Source organism: Triturus cristatus, chromosome 4_1 (assembly GCF_964204655.1).
Source record: "Triturus cristatus chromosome 4_1, aTriCri1.1, whole genome shotgun sequence".
NCBI lineage: Eukaryota > Metazoa > Chordata > Amphibia > Caudata > Salamandridae > Triturus > Triturus cristatus.
The window spans coordinates 152,750,406-152,773,837 of record NC_140585.1 but is presented as its reverse complement, the minus strand read 5'-3'; the positions used below and the strand labels follow the sequence as shown (position 1 = coordinate 152,773,837).

Below are 23,432 nucleotides of genomic sequence, written 5' to 3'. Positions count from 1 at the left end.
TGAAAGCGTGAGTGGAGGTTGGTGACACATTCGGTAAAGAGATCTACAAAAGATGGTGGGCAACTAGGCGGGCGGTAAACTACCATGACTGCTATATTTGAGGAACTGTGGCAGACTTTAGTTACTAAAATATCTGCCGCTTCTAGATTTTCTCCTGACAGCTTATCAATGGTCAGGTGATTTTTGTAGAGTAGCTCCACCCCGCCACCTCTTTTCCCTGCTGCCCTATTGTGCCAAGTGGTATCATAGCCATCGGGAAGAGATGCGATTAAGATGGGTCCAGAGTCCTCGTAGAGCCATGTTTCGGTCAGGGCGAGGATGTCAGGGGCGTCTTCTTGAGGAGGGTAAAAATTTCGGGAGCATGTTTCTGTAATAACAATACGCTTTTGGCCTATATAGCCTTCCTGACAGGTCACACGCATAGTTGAATCCACCGTACACCGTACCCTGTCACTTCCAATGCCACGAATTAACTACGGAGCTCACTACCACTCACCTTCTAATGTGCAAATTTCACACCTTCCTGAGTCTCAAACCGCATTGTCTTTTAACTCCTTGACATCAAGGCATATATACCCTCATTTCCTTTTTATGTATTTTCCTTCCACACTTTCCCTTCAGGCTAATACGCTCTACCTAACAGGCGTGTATTTTATGTCCTGATGATGAACCGCCTATTCCCTCCAAGGTTCGAAATACCATCGACACTTTGATACACCTTATACGAAAAAACGTTCATTTACTTCATTGTAAAGGTGTTCCTTGCGATTTGTTCCCCATAATACTGTGTATTATTCATTTGAAACAAACCAATAAGCTTTGCCTGAGCCTCTTGCTGTTCGCCCTTTTCTTTGTACCTCATGGCTAAGTAGGACACAGGCTTGTGTCCCACTTTTTGTATTGTTTGTACTAATTGTTTCTAAATTACTAAGAAGTAAATGTTAGACCTCTGTCAGACCTGACAAGTCAACCCAATATAGTAACGATTGAGTCTATATTCATTCCTTGCTCTTAATTCCTTCCTTCTATGGACCACTGTTGTCTAGAATAAGGTAAAAGTCATGTCATCTCAAATTAAATGTGCCAAACATGAACATCAAAGTTGTGCTGTGTGCCGAACATGCCGACAATATAACCCCACTCCAACAGGTGACTCACTAGCAACAGCAGGTGACCGTGCCATGGACGAGCCCAGCCAGGCCCCCCTCGGAAGGTGAACCCTCAGATGCAGCATCCCTGGTCTGTTCAGGTGAGGAGGACCTACATGACCCCTCCGGTGTACCCAGGGCATGCCATGCTCTGGCCCTCACTGACACCCCCACCACCATCACCACGACTACCACAGCAGCTGCACCGCCAACGTAGAACCCTGAAGCAAAGACCTGTGTGTCAGCCACCTCCACCATCACCACCGCTGCCTCCATCACTGTCCCTTTGCCAGCAGTTGCGAATAACATCAGGCACTCTGGAGATTCTGGTGACGGTGTGCGGCAGCTGCACCAGGCAACGCCACATGTCTGTGCTTTCAGGGCAGGTGGGAGGACAACTGGGGGACTGTCACAGGAGGACAATGAGACAGAGGCCCTGGACACCATGGTAACTGTCCTTGGTGCCTACCAGTAGAACCAGGGACAGATGGGCCAGGGCCTTTAAGTACTGCGGGAACGTGGCCCGCTGCAGAGGTCCATGGACACTCGTTCGGGACAAATTGGTGAGTACATGGGCCAGCTTGTGGGTGTCGTGATGGACAGGCATGCAGCACAAAAAGCTGCCCACCCCCACGGCAAGCCGGATGTTAGTCACACCACCGCAGCAGCGGCCACAGGGAGGGGTGAGTTACACCTTAACGAATCCGTAGACACCTCTGAGCATGCAGCAGGTTCCCCCCATGGCAAGCAACTGAGGGGGCGTCCCAAAAGGACCCCAGGACGATCACGTGACACAGCACTGTGCTGTACCAGTTCTCGGAGCAACCGCTGATGTCACCACTGTAACACAGAAAATTGACTTTGTTGTAAATCAGAACCCACATTGCCACAAGGATGGGAGTGTTCTGTTTTACTGTTTGACTTTACCATTGTGTTTCCTACACCAAAGATCCGTGTACCATCACTTTCAAATTCACCTCTCACCTGTCACACATTGGCCAAGGAACACAACTTACAACAGTATGCCTTGGTGTCAAGAGAATTTTCATTACAGTAAGTTGCATGTTAACTCACATTGCAATGTATCCGAATATGTAAAAGCGAAAATCCAATGAGAGAGTGGAAGAAGCTTGAAAGACACAAAGAAATAAGAGTATGTTGACATATTATGGAATAACTGCAAAAACACACGACTAGGCAACACTGTACAATATGCCTTCCAGAGAACACCAGCCAACACCATCAACATGGACAGTAGGGGGACTGGAGCACATGACTACACCTTCCAACACAGTTCACCCCTTAGCATTTCTGTCAATTCAGTTCAGATGAAATGCTTACTCGTATCACAGTTGTCGTGTGTCACCAAGGTTGGTGCAGGTCAGTGCTGTGATTCCCTAGACACATGTGTGTTGCTTTATCATCCTGCATCAGTGGAGGTAAGATACATTGTGATCAGTATCTGCTGAGAAAGCTGCCACAATCTACTCAGGTCTCTGTACCTCTCCCTGCCCAACTCAGGTGAAACACCACAGTCCCATGACAAGTAAGCCTCATGACTTAACTGCATTTATTATTATTACCATTTCTAGGGTGCACGGCTACCTCCAACGGAGGTGTCCCGGCACTCGCAATGGCAACAACAGCCAGGATTCATGGCCTAGTGAAGGAATTCTAAGGAAGGCCTTTACCAAAATGCTAAGGGATGAACTGTGATAGGAGGTGAAGCAGTGCGCTCCCATCCCCCTAATAACATCAATATGGACATGACGGAAGTTGTCACAGATCACATAGCTCAGACCAATGAAATCCTTAGCAGTGTGCCGACAGAAGCAAACATCACACCGCATCCTGTCATGTGGACGATGGTGACATTGTCGCATGCACACACTCAAGTACTGTTGTACAGGGATTTTCATAAGACATGTGTGATTTATGGATGTTTCACCACATGAATACCAGTCCCTGACAACATACTCACACCAAATCTATTTTCCAAATGTACTTAGCTGTTCCTGCATGAGCACAACAGCTGCGTGCACAGGACAGACATCACGTATATGGGAACAGTTGCACAACATGTCCTTTTTGTAGCAATGTTCTCCTAACTCCCCCATAAGTGATAGTGGATAGTCATTTGTGGCCTCACATTCCCACAGTGAAAGCACACTTTAATGAGTGTGCAGGCACAATGGGCCTCTGTTTAGACAAGTAGTATCTACCACACCAGCCCGGAGACCGTCGAATTCTAGGTGTCGTGACCATCCCCATGATTCATTCACTGCTGAACACAGCTCTCCCACTATTTTCGCGGTGAACCGACACACAAATTATTAATAGCGTCTGATACTGAAGGCCGTTGCACACTTTTTATCAGACTTGTGGGCTCTCGCCTTGTCCCTTCCTTCCATGCTTTTCCGGGAGTACCACAATGTGTCATTCCTCCAATTTGCACACTGCATTTAGCTGTTTCAGATCATTACTTTGGCTGTACAGCTGAGCGCTGCTTCTGAGATTGCTCTCACGCCATGTCTGACTGTCCTGTAGTCCCGGCCGAGAGTGTTCAGTTGCAACTGTACCGCAACCACATGCAGCTTCTCTTTGGATGTGTCCCATTGGCTGTGCTGGGCATCAGTTATAGCCTAACGTTCTGTTATGCCTATTTCACCTGCGTACAACATGTCTTTTACTGCAGAAGATGTCTGTTTGAGTGGGTCATGGATGTCTGCCTTTCAAATACATACCTGGCTGACCTAGATCATGAGCTGTGGGTGACTCCTTTGTTGGTCCACATGCAAGACTGCTTCGGTGAGACACGTTTATGGGATGCCTTTCAATGCGTCAGGCAGACTGACAGCTGCGCCTGTGCATTTACTCAATGGCTCCTGTGCAATGCCTACATCAAACCTCTCCCAGGTTGCAATGGGATGCTCCTTGCAACCTTGTGGTGCAAGGAGCACATCTGTTCCTTCATACTGCTGGATTGAATGGCGGTCCTCTTCGCTGAAGATGAATTGGATCGTCTTTTGGAACTGATTGCCTTCAAAGCTGCCTGTGCCTTCTTGGATTTGTATCTACTTTACAGCAACAGGAACTGTTGGTGACTAATTCAATTATTGTTTCCCTTTCTTGACGCCTCCTGACAAGAATTGTCATCCAGCTCTCTGACTTTCGCCCTGTCTGCGATGGCTTGGACTTTGCTGAGCTCCGCAGTCTGTTTCGCTTGGTACCACAGACCTGAGCAAGTGGAGGCTGTCATCTGACCGTCGTGAACATTGTTGTCTGGCATGAGCCTGGCTTCCATTATGCAGCTGTAGCTCACGAAGATTACATGGCGCTGTTGTTTTGCAAGTACCCAGGGCTCAAGTTGGGGGTACACGCAGGTACACAGCATCCCCCCATCTTTGCACGGGGAGGATGCCGTCCCCCCTGCCAGGACGTTGGTCCCCAGAGGAATATGCTTAACTTGTCCCGGTGTACTTTCCAGATACCGGGAAACGTTCAGCAGCACCTGCACATTGACTGCTTTCCATTCCCAGCAGCAACGTGCAGGCAGCGAGTGAGCCTTATTTCACCTCCAGCCGGGCCAAGGACAAGGTGCCATCCGGCCTCCTTTTGTTTGTACATGCTGACCAGGGGTCATCTTGAAACTTACATTAGAATGTAGATGCCACAGAGGGAAACATAGGCACAAAGCTTGCCTTCTCTTCACAGGTACGTAAGGGAGGCATGCTTTTGCCTTTTTTCTGTCCCTCTATATAAATGCAGACACTGTAAAACTGTCATTTGAGTTAGTCTGTCCCAGTATTTGCACAAATCATGTTAGTCGCACTATTTTACTTCTATCAAAGCGCTATGTCTTGGCGTTGTGAGGTCATTTGCATTTTGTCTTTCTTGGTCAATCCCCCCACATCTGTTTTTAGGACTTGTGCCCACCAAGTGCCTTACTAAATGTCTGTCACATGAGAGGTGTCGGCAGAGCTTGTTCTCTGCGCGGTCCTGGAGTACTGTCTGAACATTCTGTCCGTGGTCAGCGAACATTGTCCCTTGTCATTCTGTTCTGTTGAGGCCATAGCACCCTGACTCAACAAAGTCTCACAGCTGCAAGAGGACATGGATCCCCTTTAGATAACATGGGAATGCGGGCTGGATGCCCCACACTTGGAGGGTGATTCATCCAGTGATGAGAGCGACACAGCAAATGTGGCGTAAATTTCACCATATATAGGTTGAGCAATGGGTTCTGCTGAAAAAGCCCATAGACCAGGGACATCCCATACAACTCCTTCCTGCAAGGGGTGGAGGGATATGTTTGTGGTTCTACGTCCACAGGAATTATTGATGAAACATCTTGCTTCATGTTAAATGGATATGTCACTGTGGTTACTGGTTAGGTACTCATGCATTTTCAACCTGTTGTGGCACATATGTTGCATGCTTTGACACTGTAGTAAAAACGTCACATTTGGAAACGTTTCTTGTCTTCCACATGTCTGCTTGTGTACAGGCGCTTGAATGCCTCAGAGTGAGTAGGAGAGCAAGTGAGACAGTATGGCAATGGTGTCCTGTGCGTAGGGGTGCTTTGCGGTGCTCAGTCCCTGCATGCATAGGTTCTCAAATCCTGCGCATAGTCTAGTATGTGTACAAAATCTCAGGAACATTTGTCAAAGTCTGTGATACAACAGCAAGGCACACAGACACAGTCGTAGTCGCTCATTGTTGAATCACACTCAACAGAAGTAGTTGACGATCAGCTGTTGACGCTGGTCAAGGCTTTCTGCCGCACCACTGTCATCATCACTGGGCATGTGTGGGTTGGGAGCGGGGGTTATGTTGCTGGTCCACCAGATGTTGCAGTCATATGCCGACCCCAGATACTCTGCACACACTTGTGAGATGATCTGCTCCGCCTGTCATACCACTTGCACGTTGATGGAGTGGTAGTGTTTGCGGTTCCTAGAGATGGGTTCACTTGCCTGTGGTGGTACGAGGCCAATGTGTGTACCATCAATGGCTCCCATCAACATTTGAAAAGCCTCCCAAGCATGGTTGGCTCCATGAATCTTTTTTTGTGTGGTCCAACAAGGCATTTGGGTGGGCCACTGCGTGCCCTATTTTTCACATATGTCTCACGCCAGGCCTGCTTCTGGGCCCTCCTTTATCTCTCCTCAGTTTTACAGGGGCCAGGGAGACGCATTATTTCCTTTGAAATTCTCTTTCTAGATGTTATCACTCTCAAGAACTGTTTTTTTCCATAAAGTTCCTCCTGATGGGAGTAGGAGGTTTTCTGAGGTGGGAGTATCAGGCAAGTGACACTTCTCATGCTCTCACTCATGACATCCTACTCGGATTCCCTCTCTGCCACCCTCATCCAGCGCCCCTCATCTCTCCATAGCCACCCGCTCATGTGCATTTTATTTGTTGTATGGCGCTACTGATATCAGTGTAGGGTGTGACAGTACTTTACATCACTCACACATTGTACAGAGATAATCAATCATGCAAGTATGTAAGTACATCAGTCTACAGGGAATGGCACGAAAGCCAATGAGGATTACAAGGTGTGGTAATCACATGTCATCCATACTGCTGGGCAGGATATTTGAGGGCGTTTGGTCTGAAGAAGCACTGACTCAGGACGTGTGTGGGAACATTTACAGGCAATGGCAGCTAGGCACACTGCACACCATACCAGTACATGTGTTGAGAGTGCTAGGGATTACACGTATGTCTGATTTGCAGACAATTGACACCTCTGATTGTCTGCCTACATCACTGACCCTTCACAAGACGACCCCTGGCCAAGAGACGCCAGTCAGATGTCAAGGGATATTCAAGCGGGGTTCACAGGTTGGATGTTTCATTACACAACATTGGTACAGTGCGAGAGACCTTTGTCCTTTTTGACTCCTTCCCTCATTTAAGTCCATCTTGCCACGAGGCATGACTATGTATGTAATTTCACTCTCCTTTCCTTGGACATTCCATGTGTGTGATGACTTGGCTCATGGGTCACACTCTCTCATCCCTTCACAGTGTAGTGACCAGCTGGTTCCTCTTCTAGTTGATCTGATGTACCAGCCACTCCCAGGGGGTTGGCTTACTCCCTACCCCACAGTCACCCAGCACAGGCATCACTGAACGTGTGACCCTGCTAACAAATGGAGCAGGATGCACATGCCCTGGGCCAGTTCTCCGATACATGTACGGTGTCTGTGTGGTTACTTTATATGCATGGGGCCCTCGTGCCCCACAACGTTACACATGGGGTACATCAATCACTTTAGGCAAATGAGTTGTGATGTGTGATGTAATTCGCAGGGCGCCAATGCAAATGCAGTATGTGTTCGAATGCGCGGTAGCTGGCATTCGCAGCGATGACGCGCATTGGCCCGAATTGAATGTTGCAGGGCTGCGGTTGCAGCTTCCGGGCCGCCAGGGTGTGGCACACACTATGCAGATGAGCCATCAGCCAATGGGAGCCTTCGGCACCGTACATATTTAGATATTGCAGCGCGCTCTGCAACTACAGGGCTCGTCATTGGCCCCAATTGCCTTCAGGGGCACCGAGGGTCACTCATGGGGGTTGGGTGGGCCTCGCACTTTGCATTTGGCAGGTTGCCACATTCATCGAGGTGCCGCACACTTGCTGGGAGTTGTAGATGTTCAGGGGTTGCATGGGTGGAGATGTTTGGTACATACCTCAGCTGTTGAGCGCGGTGGCGTCTTGTCTGCTGGAGGTGTAGCAGGTAGTGCAACGGAAGGTCTGTTGCGCAGGATCCAAGGTGGCTCCTGTGGTTTAGATGGCTTCTCTTTTGGCTCTTCCTCTTCGTTGTTGTATTCCTGCCATCCGCAACGTGGCGGTTTTTATGCGGCGGTGGGAAAGCTGTCTGCAACATAGTGATCTGGTTGGTGGACAGAACATGTTTCTGCACTCCAGTCCTGCTCTGTTTGCTCCGTCCGCCACCCTTGCATATGCAAAAAACATACGGAGCCTGACAGACAGCGGCGGACGGTAAATGACCCTTGTTGGTCCGTTGTGATTTGGTAGTCGCAATGACCGAACTGGGGAGGAAAACATTACCGTTTTCTGCCACTGCCACCAGCACGGATGGGCTTCCGTCAGTCATCGGAATGAGCCCCATAGACATAAAGTCCTCCACCAAGCCAAGAGAGATTATTCTGTCTCCCAAAATGAAAATCTGCCCATATGTCAGCAGGTCAAATTTCTGACTGGGAAGAACCTGGTTTCTATTTCTGACCCGTGTTCCATTACGCATTCAATGTTGCATTCCATTATAGTCACCCATAAACCATGCATAGGTCAGGCTCAACCAGGTGACCTCGGTTGATGCTTTATGTGTTTTTGCACTATTTTTATTTAACATTTTTGAAAATTCATTTCTTCAGCTCCCCTGTTAGAAGTTTTGCAATATTTCTCTATTTTTATTATAAATTGGAGTGAGCTATTTATTGTGTTTTATTTCAACTTTTCAACAGTTTTGGCACGTCTAAGTGCTTTATTAATTTTCTTCGGTTAACCTATGTGAATTCAGGTATCAACTTCTGAAACCTTTACTGTGCCTAGCATGAATAGTGATGTTCTCACTGTGGTGATTTCTCAAAATCTTTCTCCTTTGTACACAATTCCCTTTACATCTTCTGATAAAATATTTGAGAAATCTTTATTTTTGCTGAACTTTCCTTCACCACACTATTCTACCATCATTTTGATATGATTGGCAAGCTTTCTGGCTTTGATTTGCAACCAGAATTATTTCAACTAGCATACATTTTAAGAACCTACCTATATGCTAATAAGTGGATTTGTAAAATTCTGATTCAGAATGGGCCTTAAACCAACCTACCTCATGAATAATAATGAGCATGGTCACAAATTGCAACTCACTCTGACTGGAGGCCATCACAGGGACAGAAGTAAGCTAGTAAGTAAGTAAAGGTTTGAAGAGTGCACAAATGCCTAAAGGGGTCTGGGCGCTAACATCTAAAAGGAGTCATCAGAAGAAAAACTAACTGGGAAGATAGGAAGAGAAGAGCCAGGATTTTCGTTTTTTCCTAAATTGTAGCAAACTGGATTGACCTGAAAGGACAGTGAATGCCAGTTTGTATGCAAAAAAAGAAAATCTCCGGCCACCCCATCATGCCATGTTGATTCTGGGGGTAACTACCATTTTGGCTGAAGTAGACCGAAGTTTATGATTGGGAGAGTATCAATGAAAGGTCCTTTGAAAGTAGTCTAGCCAACCTTGTCAAGGGCTTTACAAACTAAACAAAGAGCTTTGAACCTAACGCGCTTGTGGATTGGAAGCCAAGGAAGGTTGATGATGGTTTGTGAGATAGAGCTGATTTTCGGGATTTTCTTATGCAGATGAGCCACTACATTTTGAAGCGTCTAGAGTTTACTCAACAGACGTTACTGAATGCCAATGTAAAGAGCATCGAATAGTCTATCCCACAGATGAGAAGGGGAACAATGACCATTTTCTGGAGGGATAAAAGGACAATTATTTTTCAAAATTCTTAACAGAAAAAAACAGGAGGATGTTACATGATCAATTTGGTCAAGAAAAGATACATTTCCATCAAAGAAGACTCCTACATTTTTTGCTTTTTGTACCAGAGAGGGAAGTGGGCCAAGGTTTTGAGGCCACAATGAGTCATCCAAAAGGAAGTGTCATTGCCACATGGGAGTTCTTCTGTCTTATCTGAATTTAATTTGAGGCAGTTATTCTGAATCCAACTGACAATTTACACCATGCAGTTATTGAACTGTTCGGCCACCTCTTCAATGTTACATGTAATAGACACTACGATCTGTGTGTCTTTGGCATAAGAGATTACAGAGAAGCCACAGAAGCGGATCCGGTTCGCCAAAGTGGTAACATAAATATTAAAGAGTTTAGGTCTTAGTGATGACTTCTAGGGTAACTCACATGGGAGACAGAAGGATTCATATGTAAAATCTCCTATGGATACCGCTGTCTCTCTTCCTGACAAAAAAGATCTTAGAAGGGAAAGGCCGGAGTCTTTTATGCCAGTGCTGTCTAGCCAGTCGATTAGAGAAGAATCAGTGCTGCATACTGACCCTTGTCGATTATAGCTCTAGCGACTAGGGTTGCTTGGTACAATGGTTGGGTCTAAAACCATATTGGGATCAGTTGTCATGAAGCAGTACCTGGAATTTCTAGTTCCGCAGGAGCCGTACAGCTGAGGTTGAATCTCGAAGATTACTTCCCAGCTCCCCTACACCTCTAACCCAAGTCTAAGCTGGACTCAGAGATGAGGGGGAAAGGGGAATTGGGATAACAAACAAGAGAGACTGCCACACTGGTGTCCTCACATCTATTCGTCTGGGATGAGTGGGAATCACCTGTAACAAAGAGCAGAGATTAGTGCCATTCTAACCTTTCCTGATTTCTAAATGCTCCCCCCGCCTCCCTTCCTGACTGTGTGTTACCTGAAAGTGCGGGTTTTAGCCTCTTTCTTAAATGGCACTGTGAGTTGACTAGCTACTCCTATATGTAAGAACTTAGGAGGAAAACTAGTAATAGTAAAATAGTCCAATGTATTTCTTTTCTCTCTTCTGTTAAAGTTCAACTTGAGATCTGGAGAGTTGCCGCTGCTGAAGATGGTAAGTACAAATATATATATATATTTATATCTACATTGGGAAACAGGTAAGTCTCTTATAAGCTTTTATCTTGTCAAACTGCGCAGTTGAGATGGTTGATCCAATTAGGTGCTGCGCCAAATGAAGAGATAGCTGAAGCTAAATTTCATAGTCTGGGTTGAACAGTTGTCTTCGGAAAAGGCAGGTAAAAATACAGTAAAGAAAAAACTTCTGTCACACTGCCTGATTGGGCTAGACTTGGCCTCTGCAAGGTGGAGTCACTATTAGCCGGAGCCCAAAAGGTTTAGTCCGCTACTGATACAACCGGCTGGTTCTAATAATCGCTAGGGATGTTCAATGAACTCCATATACACGGCAAGCCCAGAAAAAATGAGGAAAAGGAAATTGAGCTTACCCAGAGCCGGAGTACCAGATAGCCAAGGAATACTAGAGGGATGCTGGTAGGAATGCAGAGAAAAACGGTACCTGACCCAAAAAGCCAAACAGAGTTCTTCCTCGCAAAAACAAGACCCAGAATGCGAGTATTGGAATTCCGAAGGGAAATACAGGCGTCGGAGAAGTATTCTGAGAGTCTCTGAAGTATCCTTGAGGAGCTGACTGGAAACGCTGCTGTTCTGTAAACACGACGGTTGAAGTGCGCAGCATTCCAATCGCTCGCGCACGAAATAGCTGAACTGTCTGGAGAGGCAAAAAGACTAGAACGCTAACTCATATTGGAGCGTTCTTCCCGATGGAAATCTTCTGCAAGGAAATGGCAATGTAAATACTTGGCCACCCTTTGAGACCAACCCATAGGGGAATGAAGAACGGTGTAGCCTCCCTTAATCTTGAAGGTGTGAGGTTCCGTGTGAATCGGAACGACACTTTTGGGTGTGTTTTGAATATGGACGAATCTGGTATCAGCGAACCGCAAATGACGAGTTTAGTGGGTGTACGCGTTTTCGCTACGCTACTACGTACGGATCGTCTCATTTCTAGGTATGTCCATTCGAACCCCTGGGTTCCATTTTAGATGCGGCATCCATTTTGTCTCTTGCCCTCAAGTAGCCAGCGAACGGACCTTGTCCGCTTTGTGACCCTGGGATTCCCAAGTTTTTACGGAAGACACGTGTTTCTTTGAGGGTGTCTTTTATGATGAGGGAAATGACACGGCAGAGGCAGATGGCCCCGCTCAGGGCTCATCTTGCCGTACTGGTCTATTGTTTCAGTCATGCCTGCATTAGTCACGAGGCCTTTGATTCGGTGATCTGGTTTCCGTTATTACCCTCTACACTCGTTTCTAATCTGTTGTGCATCCTTGTTCTTCCTTTGCATCTGTTTCTGTCCTTCCTCTTAATGTGTTTACAGTCAGAATGGAATGTGCTTAATGTGAGGATGATCTGCTTTTACAGTTGGGAACCGGCAATGAAGCTGAAATTGTATTCCGGGTTTCTGAAACATGAATGCGACCCTTTTGAAGTTTACTGTGGGAACTAAATTGTAACCTTTGTTTGCCATGTTGTTCTATGACTAAAATGTGTATAAAAGGAGCGATCCACTTGTGCAATTTGAAGCAGTCTCCCAGAACCTACACGTTGTGTACTTCTTGCGACTTCTGTATCCCTGCAGTAAATAAACGCTGATCTTTGACGCCGCCGGAAGTGTCCCGAGTCTCTGTGTTTTGTACGCCGAAACAGGTAACCCACGAAGGTTTCAGGTGTTGTCCCCTGGCACCGCTGGGCCTTAGAATAGCCCAGTCCTTCAGTTGGCGCCCAATGTGGGGCGACATCAGCGGTACCGGTCCAAGCCCGACGATCGTGAGGAACTTCGTGTGAAATCTCTGAGGGAAGGTGCACCCCGCTTCATCGATCCAGTTGTCGAAATAAGTGGCCCGAAGACTTTTCCCGCGAAGATTCCCGCCTCCTGACGGCTGCGATGGACGGATGCCCTGACTGTCGACCTGTTTTGGCGCCTGGCGTAGTCCTTTGTACGGCGAGACGATAGACGGGCCTTCCTGGTGACGCCATTGCTCTTTCAGTTAAGTCTTTGTGGGTCGCTCCCAGAGTTCTTGGTTAAACTTGGTTGTTTGCATGGTTCCATTGCATTTGTGGTTCTTAGTTGTTGGTTCTTAGTTGTTGGGTTTTATTTGACGATTGCAATTGCCAAAAACCGAGGGTCTTGCATTTTTGCGAGGACATCGTCATTCGATAGCCCTTGAAGTTTGTAAACTCGGTTAGTGTGCACGATGCCTGGCCGTAGTACTTTGTTTGGTTTCCTTAAATGTTGCAGCACGGATTCCCGACTAGAGGATTCATGCCCGATACCTCCGGTTGGAACTCCAATTTATGAGCTCTATAGTCGCCATGGCGTGGGTCCTATTGTATATAATGAATATTGGATTCGTTACACTAAAAATGATGGTGTTCTTATTTGGCCATCACATGGTAGTTTCGAAACTGCAATCCTAGATAATCTTGAAGCTAAATTGTTTAAAAAGAAGTCTAGGCCGGCCATGTTTGATTCCTTTCGGTTATGGCGCAAAGAGGCCAAGCAGAAAGAAATCAAACAGATTAAGAAAAATAAGAGAGAAGGTGTCATTACGGTGATGCGAAATGCAGAACAGTATCAGCGGGACAAAGATGAGAAGGAGCAGGAAGTTAGTGCTCGACTTCATCATATGGCGGTGGATAGATGTTATCCGGCATTGCCGTCTAGTTTTGATAAACCAGGAGAGGAGGTGATAGAGGATCCCCTATTATCTTATCTCTTGAAATCACCACCTCCCTATGCTCCAGATATTGTGGGTCCGGTGATTCCTCCTGTTCCTCAACCTGTTGTTCTGGCGGCTGCTGGTCAGCCTGCCGTTCCTCCTGTTCTTCCGAATCCCCTTGTGCCACAGATTGTCCATCCTCCTTTACCGGCTCCTTTCCCTACTGCTCCTTTACCGGTACCTCACCAGCCTCTCGTTACCGTTACTCCTGTTACCCCGACTACTGCTACTGTTTCTTCGCTTACTCCTACTACTGTTGCTCCTGTACCTTCTTCTTCATCCCCTTCCGTTCGTAGTCGACTATTTAATGCTGTCGCTACTCTCTATTCTCCGTTTTTTGGACCCGTACTTGGGTCAAATCTTTCTGATGTTGCTCAGAGGCGCAGTCAAATTCCTGATGGTAGGGAACGTGAGTCGTTAGTGCAAATGGCGCGTAAATGGATTAGGCATCCTGCGAAGTATTCGTCGCGTATAGTTTTCGAGACGTTTTCCCAGTTTAATGAGCCCACACAGAGATTTGTGTATGAGGAAATGTGTAAATTCTTGAGAGAAGAGTGGGATACTGATGCGGTAGATAATGTACCGTCCGAGATAACTGAGCTTCAGAATCAATTTTCGACTGGTACGATTGTAGGTGATAACGTTCGACATGCTCTAGAGCGTTTATTATCTTTTCGCTCTACGGTACAACCTCGAGCATTGTTTAAGGATGAAACTGCGGAGTGGATGGCACAACCTGGTCAGTATCCTATGCGGGAAGTTACCCCAGTATGGATGCCAGGTAATCCTAATGCTAATCCTGCTATTCCACCTCACTTTCAGAGAGTTTGGATACACCTCTCATGGAAGCGATCGGAAGTCTTGCAGGTGAAGCAAACCTTGCCCGACCCCCGTAAAAATCCTGCAGGTTATTATAAGGAGTTGTCCCAATTAGTGGCTGCTACTGTTATGAATCTTGCAGATATTGACATGTTGTTTGGTAATGTAGTACCTCAACCGATTTGGGTGAAAATTCGCCAAGAGGATCACGCAGCTGAGTTAGGCGGTGATTGGGCTGCTCTTGTGGCGGCTGATGCACAGCAAGTTGGTGGGGATAAACCTGAACAGCTCATTGAGAATTTGCCTCAGAGGATAATTACACTTATGAAGACACTTATGCCCGCCATACGTGTTAATTGGGAAAAATTGTCTGCGTGCAAACAAAAGAAAGATGAGAGTGTCTCCGATTTCTTTACGAGATTTGAGGAGGCATTTATTGATCATAGTGGTCAGGATATGAGCTCTGAGGGAGGTCAGCGATTGTTTGTTGATAAATTTGTATCTAATTTGTTGCCTGAACTGAGTATCAAGTTGAAGAATTCTGAAAGTTCGTGGGCCGTTTCTACAACTGCTCAGATATTAGCCACGGCCCAATACTATGAAAATAGAGAGAAGGAAGAAAGCGAACGCGCAGATAAGAAAACGAAGGATCTTAAAACTAAGGTCTTATTGCAGCAAGCGTATCCTCCGCGCTCGAATCAAAATGACTCACAGCAGTCACAGCGATCACAATCGCAGTTTTCTAGATCACAGCTACGTACTGACTCCTCTATACCTCGTTTTGTGTTGGGGTATAATCAATGTGCATATTGTAGGGGTGAGGGTCATTTGAAGTTTAATTGTCCGGTGCTGCGTGACCGCAACAATGGTGTTTCGGCTCGAGGAGGTCGCAGTGGTCCTCAACAAGCATCACGTGGTAGAGGTCGCGGTGTTACTCAGAATCAGAACGAGCGTCTTGCCACTTCATCAGATTCGCAAAATTGTTTTGATCGGCGCGATCTTCCGTCTGGACGATCTGCACAGTATCATGTGGACGACTATTACGTAGAGCATGATGTTGACGCGGACGGTACTTACTAGGACAGCCATAGACAAAGAAAGGGAGTAGTATCAGTTCCGGTTGATCAGAGAGGGCCTTATGTTGCAGTTGCCACATTGGGCGTAGTTGCGCCTTTTCTGTTGGACACTGGTGCAGCGAAAAGTTCCATCATGCATTCGAAACTCCCTGGCGCACCCTTGTCTGGCTTAACAAATGTTTCCGTTGGATTCTCTGGCGCCCCCGTTAGCAATCCGGTTTCTAGCCCTTTGCCCCTTACAATTGGGTCTCGAGAGTTAGAAGCTCCTTTGATTTTGACTACTGGTTGTGGTGAGAATCTTTTGGGCTTGGATTTATTGAAGCGGTTACATGCGACTTTGTACTGCTCCCCTGCGGGAGTGGAGCTGACGCTAGGTCAGAGAGTGATCTCTCCCATGTATCTGTCGACTGATAAGCTCCCACCGGAATTGAGTTCTCTTCCTGATTCTTTGTGGGCGACAGGTCCCAATGACGTGGGCCTGCTGGACATACCACCGTATGTTGTTCAATTGAAGTCAAACGTGCGATTGCCACGCATTCCCCAGTATCGTATTTCTCTTGATGGTGAACGAGCACTTTTAGCGATCATTTACGATTTGATCGATAAAGATGTTATCGAGGAAACGCGGGGTAACGTGTGTAATAGTCCTGTGTTGCCTATTTTGAAACGAACTGATCCCTCTCAGCCTCCTGTGTATCGTTTTGTTATTGACTTGCGGGAGGTCAATAAAATTGTTGTTCCACAGTTTCCCGTGGTGCCTGACATTACAGCTTTGCTGACTCTGATTTCAGCTTCTGCATCATGGTTCACGGTAATCGATCTTAAGAATGCGTTCTTTAGCATCCCAATTGCTGAGGAAAGCAGAGATTTATTCGGTTTCTCATTAGGTGGTCGCAGCTTCAGGTTCAAACGCGCACCTCAGGGCTACTGTGAGAGTCCATCGATCTACAGCCAAGCTCTTAAGGGTCAACTTGATGCGTTTGTGTTGCCGGCTGGTGCGGCTTTGATTCAGTACGTCGATGATCTGTTGGTAGCTGCTGACACTGAACAGATTTGCAAAACTGCTACAGTGTCACTGTTACAGCATCTATGTGACTTACATCATAAAGTGTCACCTTCTAAACTACAATATTGTTGTCAAGAAGTAACCTATCTAGGTCACTTATTGTCAAAGGCGGGAAGAAGATTGACCCCTGAAAGAATTGCAGCAATTGCTCGAATGACTGTGCCAACAACTCAGAGAGATGTGCGTGCCTTTCTGGGTATCACGTCATACTGCAGACAGTGGATTCCCAATTTTTCACTGTTAGCGAAGCCATTGATAGCTCTCACGTGCAAGGATGTCTCGACTCCTTTGCCATGGACGGAAGAATGTCAGAAAAGTTTTTCTGAACTACGTGACGCGTTATGTTCGGCTCCTGTGTTAGGTACTCCTGACTACAGTAAGCCATTTACACTATACGTTCACGAGAGAGAAGGTTGTGCGTTGAGCGTTTTGACGCAACAATTTGGTGGTAAGCAGCGTCCATGTGCGTATTTTTCCTCGACTTTAGACCCGGTAGCTAGAGCGTTGCCCAGTTGCTTGAAAGCGGCAGCTGCAGTGTCTATTCGACAATCTGCAGGTCTGGTCATGGATAATATGCTCATAGTGATGGTTCCGCATGCAGTTGACACTCTCCTGAATCGGACAAAAACTCAACATCTGACAAGTGCAAGGTTGTCAGGGTATGAGTTGACGCTTTTGGCAAGTCATATACAGATCAAGCGTTGTAATGTGCTGAATCCGGCGACATTGTTGCCGATTAACATGGAACTAGATGGTGTACCACCACATGATTGTTATTTACGAACTGAGGAAGAAACGAAGGGTCGTGTAGACCTGAAAAACACTCCGTTGACAGATCCTGATGGCACTTTGTATGTTGATGGTTCGTGTTTTAAATTGCCGAATGGTGATGTGACAACTGCGTATGCTGTAGTGACATTGAGCACGGTTGCGGAAACCGCGAGATTGAGTCAGAATTCAGCGCAAGCAGCAGAATTGATTGCGCTAACAAGAGCGTGTGTTTTGTCTAAAGGAAAGCGAGTGAATGTGTTCACTGACAGCCAGTATGCATTCGGTGTTGCGCATAGTTTTGGGCGATTGTGGAGAGAAAGAGGATTTATGATGTCGCATGGTACGAAGATCCAACACGGGCATCTCGTGAATGATCTTTTGGATGCACTTACATTGCCTAAACAGGTAGCGATTGTTAAATGTAGTGCGCATCAAAAGGTTACGGATGATGTTGGTCGTGGTAATGCATTTGCAGACGAGATTGCTAAGGAAACGGCCAAGAATCTTGCAACCCGAATGTATGTTACGGGTTCAGTGAGATGGCCGACGGAGACTGGTATGTGTGAAGACATTGTTGAAAGTGTGAGATCAATTCAGAATGAGGCCACTGAAACTGAAAGAACCAAGTGGAAAGAAAGTACGGGAAAGTTGGACATGCATGGATGTTGGGTTGATTTGTCGGAACGCCAGAGGTGGATGATACCAGATGCGTATGTGTTAGCTGTCGTAACTATGGCTCATGGGTTGTCACACATTAGTGCGAAAGGTATATGTAAGTTATTGTCCCCTGTATGGAAGAATGATGGTATTGCTAAGTGTGCTGAAAGGGTGGTTAAAAACTGTATGGTGTGTTTGATGCATAATCCTGGCAAGGGCACCCCTACACCACCTGGTCATTTTGCTCCTCCTGCCTGTCCCTTTGAGGTTATCCAACTGGACTTCATCCATACGGAGAGATGCAACAATCTGAAATACGTTTTGGTTGTGGTTTGTGCGTTCTCCAGATGGATCGAGGCCTATCCACTTAAGGATAATACTGCTCTGTCCACAGCGAAAGTCCTACTGAAGGAATACTTTCCGCGGTATGGAATGCCAAGGATTGTGTGGTCAGATAATGGAAGCGAGTTTGTGGGAAATGTGATGCAGAGTGTGTGTAAGGGCCTTGGAATTCGACAAAAATATAGTGCCAATCATCCCCAGGCAGCGGGTTTAGTTGAAGGGTACAATGGTACCCTGAAGCTGAAACTTGCAAAGATACAGGCTACGACTGGTTTGTCATGGCCTGATGCCTTGCCTCTGGCTCTCTTATCGACCAGAGCGACCGTACACTCTCGAGTAGGGCTCAGGCCCTATGAGATTGTGTTTGGCCGCCCTGCGAATATTTGGGGAGTCCCGAGACCTAAGGCCTTTGATAGTCTTGAGTATCCAATGCTAATTGATTATCTTCATGATCTGACTATTAAACTAAGGTCTATTCATCAACAGGTCTTTGAAGCTTTGCCAGCACAGACAGAGGGTCCTGGACATCTGCTCCAACCGGGTGACTGGGTCGTTACCCGAAATTTTGGCCGGAAACGTAACCTGGAGCCGAGATTCGTGGGACCCTATCAAGTGCTATTAGCCACAAGGACTGCAGTTCGGTTGGAAGGCAGAAAGAATTGGGTACACGCCGGCCATACCAAAAAGGTGCCGATCCCTTTCCCGACCGATAGTTGGGTGAGAACTGGTATAGCGGCAACGGAAACTGAGACTCCTTTATGTTTTGTGCCGTTCAGCGATGCCCAGCCTGTGAGAGACAATTCATTGCCATCGCAGTCAGACACACCTGTTGAGTCGTCAGTTGAAGAGAATTCGAGGTCTGAATCATCATCCAATCGACTGAACACTGTTTTACCAGCTGAACAATTGTTTGACGAGCAGACTCGACCTGGAAGAGATCGATATTTTCTTCGTCCACGTAACAGAGACTAATAAAATTTTCCTTATATTTTTTCCTTTCCCGTTGTCAAGAACATTACGAACAATTACATCCCTTTCTGCATTTTTGAGTTTTTATGTATGCTTTTCACAGCTGAAGAGATTTGTATTAAGCTGCGTGTTTAGGAAAACCTATCATCCGGGTTAACCGTAGGGCCGTGCGGGTACTCCTTTCTGTTTAGCAGGTTTCTGACACTAGGTCGGTTACTTTTTGTCGACTCCTGGGAACTCCTGGGAATTGATAATCGCTACTCAGAACGAAGTGCGTCAAGTACGCACGGACGGTTTTTAGAGGATGGCATTCTCTAAGCTGTTGGAAGTAGAAAGGATGTCGGCGCAAAGATCAAAATTGCATAAGATTGTAAGAACGAAGTGTTTTTTGTTCCAGGTATTTCTGTTGTTTCTGACTGTATCTCTGCTATTGGTGGGTGGAGTGTATTTCGGAATACAGTCGTTGTTGCCTTCCATTTCACCTACTCTTTCTCCTAAACCAAGTTCTACTACCACTGTTTCACCACATTCCTTTCATCCTCTGCCACAACATGAACAGGTTAGACGTGCGGAATTCATGAATAACTCCTTTGTTCAGCTCCTACATCAGCATCAGTTGGTAATGAACACTACCAACTGTTGGGTGTGTGGGTTAATGCCACATACCATGGATAGGGGTATTCCGTATCTGGTTCTCCCTTATAGCTCCCAAGGGTCAGCTCGAGCCTTCCAAACTATGTTCCGTAGTGCACTAGATTCCTACCCCAGTCGAGAGCCACGCTCTGCAAACTTTGGTCCTGGTCCGTACCACAAGCCTTTGGCGATAGCGATTGCGGATTTAGATAGAGATGTTTTTGATGCATCGCTTATTCCAGATGAAGAGGTGCAAGCCTATAAGGACCTGAGTGAAGCTGAGTATAGTACGTCAGTGGGTTATAGACAGCTCAAGAGCTCGTCTCCAATATGGATCGTACCCCACCTCGGTAATTTCTGCTTGAAGGGTCTTGGTCGAAATCCGAGAGCGCAACTCGGGAACAGTGCTTGCACTGATACGTATGTTCTCCCGATGCTCTCTTCCCCTGTTTTTCTGACTGCCAAGGGTACCTATTTCGTATGTTATGAACGTGCATATACATGGTTGCCCCGTGACTTCTCGGGTACCTGTTATATCGCGAATCTTTTGCCACCGACCTTTTCAGTTGCCTCGGACTATCACAAGACTAGAGTTGTGAGAGGCGTTATTAGTGAAGAGGATACTGCTGGTCAAGAAGCAGGAGACTTCTTTAAGGGTTTCTTGCCGTTTTGGGGACCTATGGTAAATAGTAGAAACCTGAGACAATTGACCCGTGTGGTAGAGATGACTGCTAACATAACTGCGAGCGCTCTTGGCAATTTAACAGCAGAACTTCAGGCGGATAGACTTATGACGTTGCAGAACCGTATGGTTCTCGACGTTGTTCTTGCAGATAGAGGTGGTGTGTGCAAAGTTATCCATTCGAGCTGTTGCATTTTCATTCCTGACAACGCTCCAACTGTTTACCAAGCCATCTCGAAGTTGCATAAAATTTCTGAGTCCATACACGTGGACGAGGGTAATTGGACACTTCTAGGATGGTTTTGGGGCCTGCTATCCACTTGGGGTTGGAAGATTCTGATGATCGTAGGGGTTGTTGGAACGTTTCTATTCACGTGTTGTCTTTGTGTGCAGTGTGGTCCTGCCTTATGTAGTCTTTGTGCTACAGCGTGTATAAGACGGCCATCTGTTACCAAGGAGACATTGATGGATAGAATGATGTTCCAGCAACAGCTGAACGATCTGATGAATATCGAAATCGACTCCGATCTCGATTAGTGCTTGCCTACATGAGGGCAAAAGGAGCGTCTGAGGTTCCGTGTGAATCGGAACGACACTTTTGGGTGTGTTTTGAATATGGACGAATCTGGTATCAGCGAACCGCAAATGACGAGTTTAGTGGGTGTACGCGTTTTCGCTATGCTACTACGTATGGATCGTCTCATTTCTAGGTATGTCCATTCGAACCCCTGGGTTCCATTTTAGATGTGGCATCCATTTTGTCTCTTGCCCTCAAGTAGCCAGCGAACGGACCTTGTCCGCTTTGTGACCCTGGGATTCCCAAGCTTTTACGGAAGACACGTGTTTCTTTGAGGGTGTCTTTTATGATGAGGGAAATGACATGGCAGAGGCAGATGGCCCCGCTCAGGGCTCATCTTGCCGTACTGGTCTATTGTTTCAGTCATGCCTGCATTAGTCACGAGGCCTTTGATTCGGTGATCTGGTTTCCGTTATTACCCTCTACACTCGTTTCTAATCTGTTGTGCATCCTTGTTCTTCCTTTGCATCTGTTTCTGTCCTTCCTCTTAATGTGTTTACAGTCAGAATGGAATGTGCTTAATGTGAGGATGATCTGCTTTTACAGTTGGGAACCGGCAATGAAGCTGAAATTGTATTCCGTGTTTCTGAAACATGAATGCGACCCTTTTGAAGTTTACTGTGGGAACTAAATTGTAACCTTTGTTTGCCATGTTGTTCTATGACCAAAATGTGTATAAAAGGAGCGATCCACTTGTGCAATTTGAAGCAGTCTCCCAGAACCTACACGTTGTGTACTTCTTGCGACTTCTGTATCCCTGCAGTAAATAAACGCTGATCTTTGACGCCGCCGGAAGTGTCCCGAGTCTCTGTGTTTTGTACGCCGAAACAGGTAACCCACGAAGGTTTCAGGTGTTGTCCCCTGGCACCGCTGGGCCTTAGAATAGCCCAGTCCTTCAGGTGGGGGCAGGAGATTGTATCTTAGCACCTGTCTGACCAGCCCTAACATCAGTCCAAAAGATGGTGTTCATCAAGGAACGACATGATAGCTGCATTATTTGCTTTCTCCTAAATCGCAGCAGATAGACGAAGACGTGAGATGGGCCAGTAGTTCTTCGTGTCATGGGAGTCAAGAGAAGGTTTTTTTTTAAAACAGGAAGTACAAAGGCATTTTTCCAAGCTGCAGGAAAGTGTCCAGAAGTCATTAGTTTTTACTGAAAAATGAACAAAAACAGTATCTCATACCTCATGGAGAATATTAGGAGGGCAAGGGTCATTGGGTGCACCAGATTTGATGGCTTCAATGAGTTTAGCAATCTTCTCACCAGAAAGAAGGCTGAAAGCAGTGAAGCAGTGAAGCAGTGAAGACCATAGATAAAAATCCTCTAATTGTTCCATTGGGTTTGGTCAGGACTAATGGTGTTTTTATTATCACAGTTGGCTAAATTTTTTTCTGTTTTGAGTAACTCTTTGGAGGACGTTTTAGCAGTATTGATTTTATCTGTGAAAGATCTGGATTTTTCCGCTATGATTTAAGACTTGTAGTCACTAACCAGTAATTTATATTTATTTTTTTCCTGAGGGCAGTTATCTCTCCTCCATATTTGTTCCTGGCATCTACATATTTGTTTTAGATCTTGTGAATACCACAGAGCACAGGGTTTCCTTCTGTGCTTTTTAACCATGTTTACAAAGGCCAGCTGAGTGACAGCAGAGTCAATTCAAACAGCAACATTTGCAGTCACTGAGTCGATATTCCTTCCTGCTGTAGGGCACGAAATCAAAAGAATGCTATTTAATGTAGTTTTAAACATTTTCTGCCAGGGCACAATTTAAACATGGTGGACATATTAAGACAAGGAGAGTTGTTAGTGGAGACTTGAAGTTACAGGACTTTATGGTCTGTCCAAGTTAAAGGCAATACTTCCATTAAACTCAAATCAGGATTACTGGTGAAAATCCTATTGAGAGGTGATTTGTCAGGTGAGTAGGCAAACTCCCTATTTGAGTGAGGTCAAAGCTAAGCATTCTGTTGACTAGGTGTTCAGTATCTCTGTAAAATCACCCAAAATGGTAAAATTAGGGAAATTCATACAAGATTCAGTGAATTCAATCAAGTTTGAATACATTTTTCTCTGGGCCCAGGTGGCGGTAAATTAAAATGCCATTAAAGGCACAGTGTTATTTTTTTCAGATCAAACATAAGGGCTTCACAGACCAAATGAATATTAGGCTGGATTGTAGCCTTTAAAAAGTTGCGCTGGATAATTCCAATCCAACTGCCACATTTGGCTGGTCGGTCCAATCTAAAAACATCATAGCCCAAAGGAATAGCAATTTTAAGTCTGAGTC

The 23,432-nt window shown here is 46.1% G+C and overlaps 1 protein-coding gene across 1 annotated transcript; it reads left to right on the top strand.

The window, feature by feature from the left end:
- Nucleotides 1–19,553: 19,553 nt before the first annotated feature.
- LOC146853736 (endogenous retrovirus group PABLB member 1 Env polyprotein-like) lies at nt 19,554–21,101 on the top strand. Its single transcript, XM_085650383.1, has one exon. It carries the CDS (start codon nt 19,554–19,556, stop codon nt 21,099–21,101), a length of 1,548 nt encoding a protein of 515 aa, XP_085506509.1.
- The last annotated feature ends 2,331 nt before the right edge of the window (nt 21,102–23,432 follow it).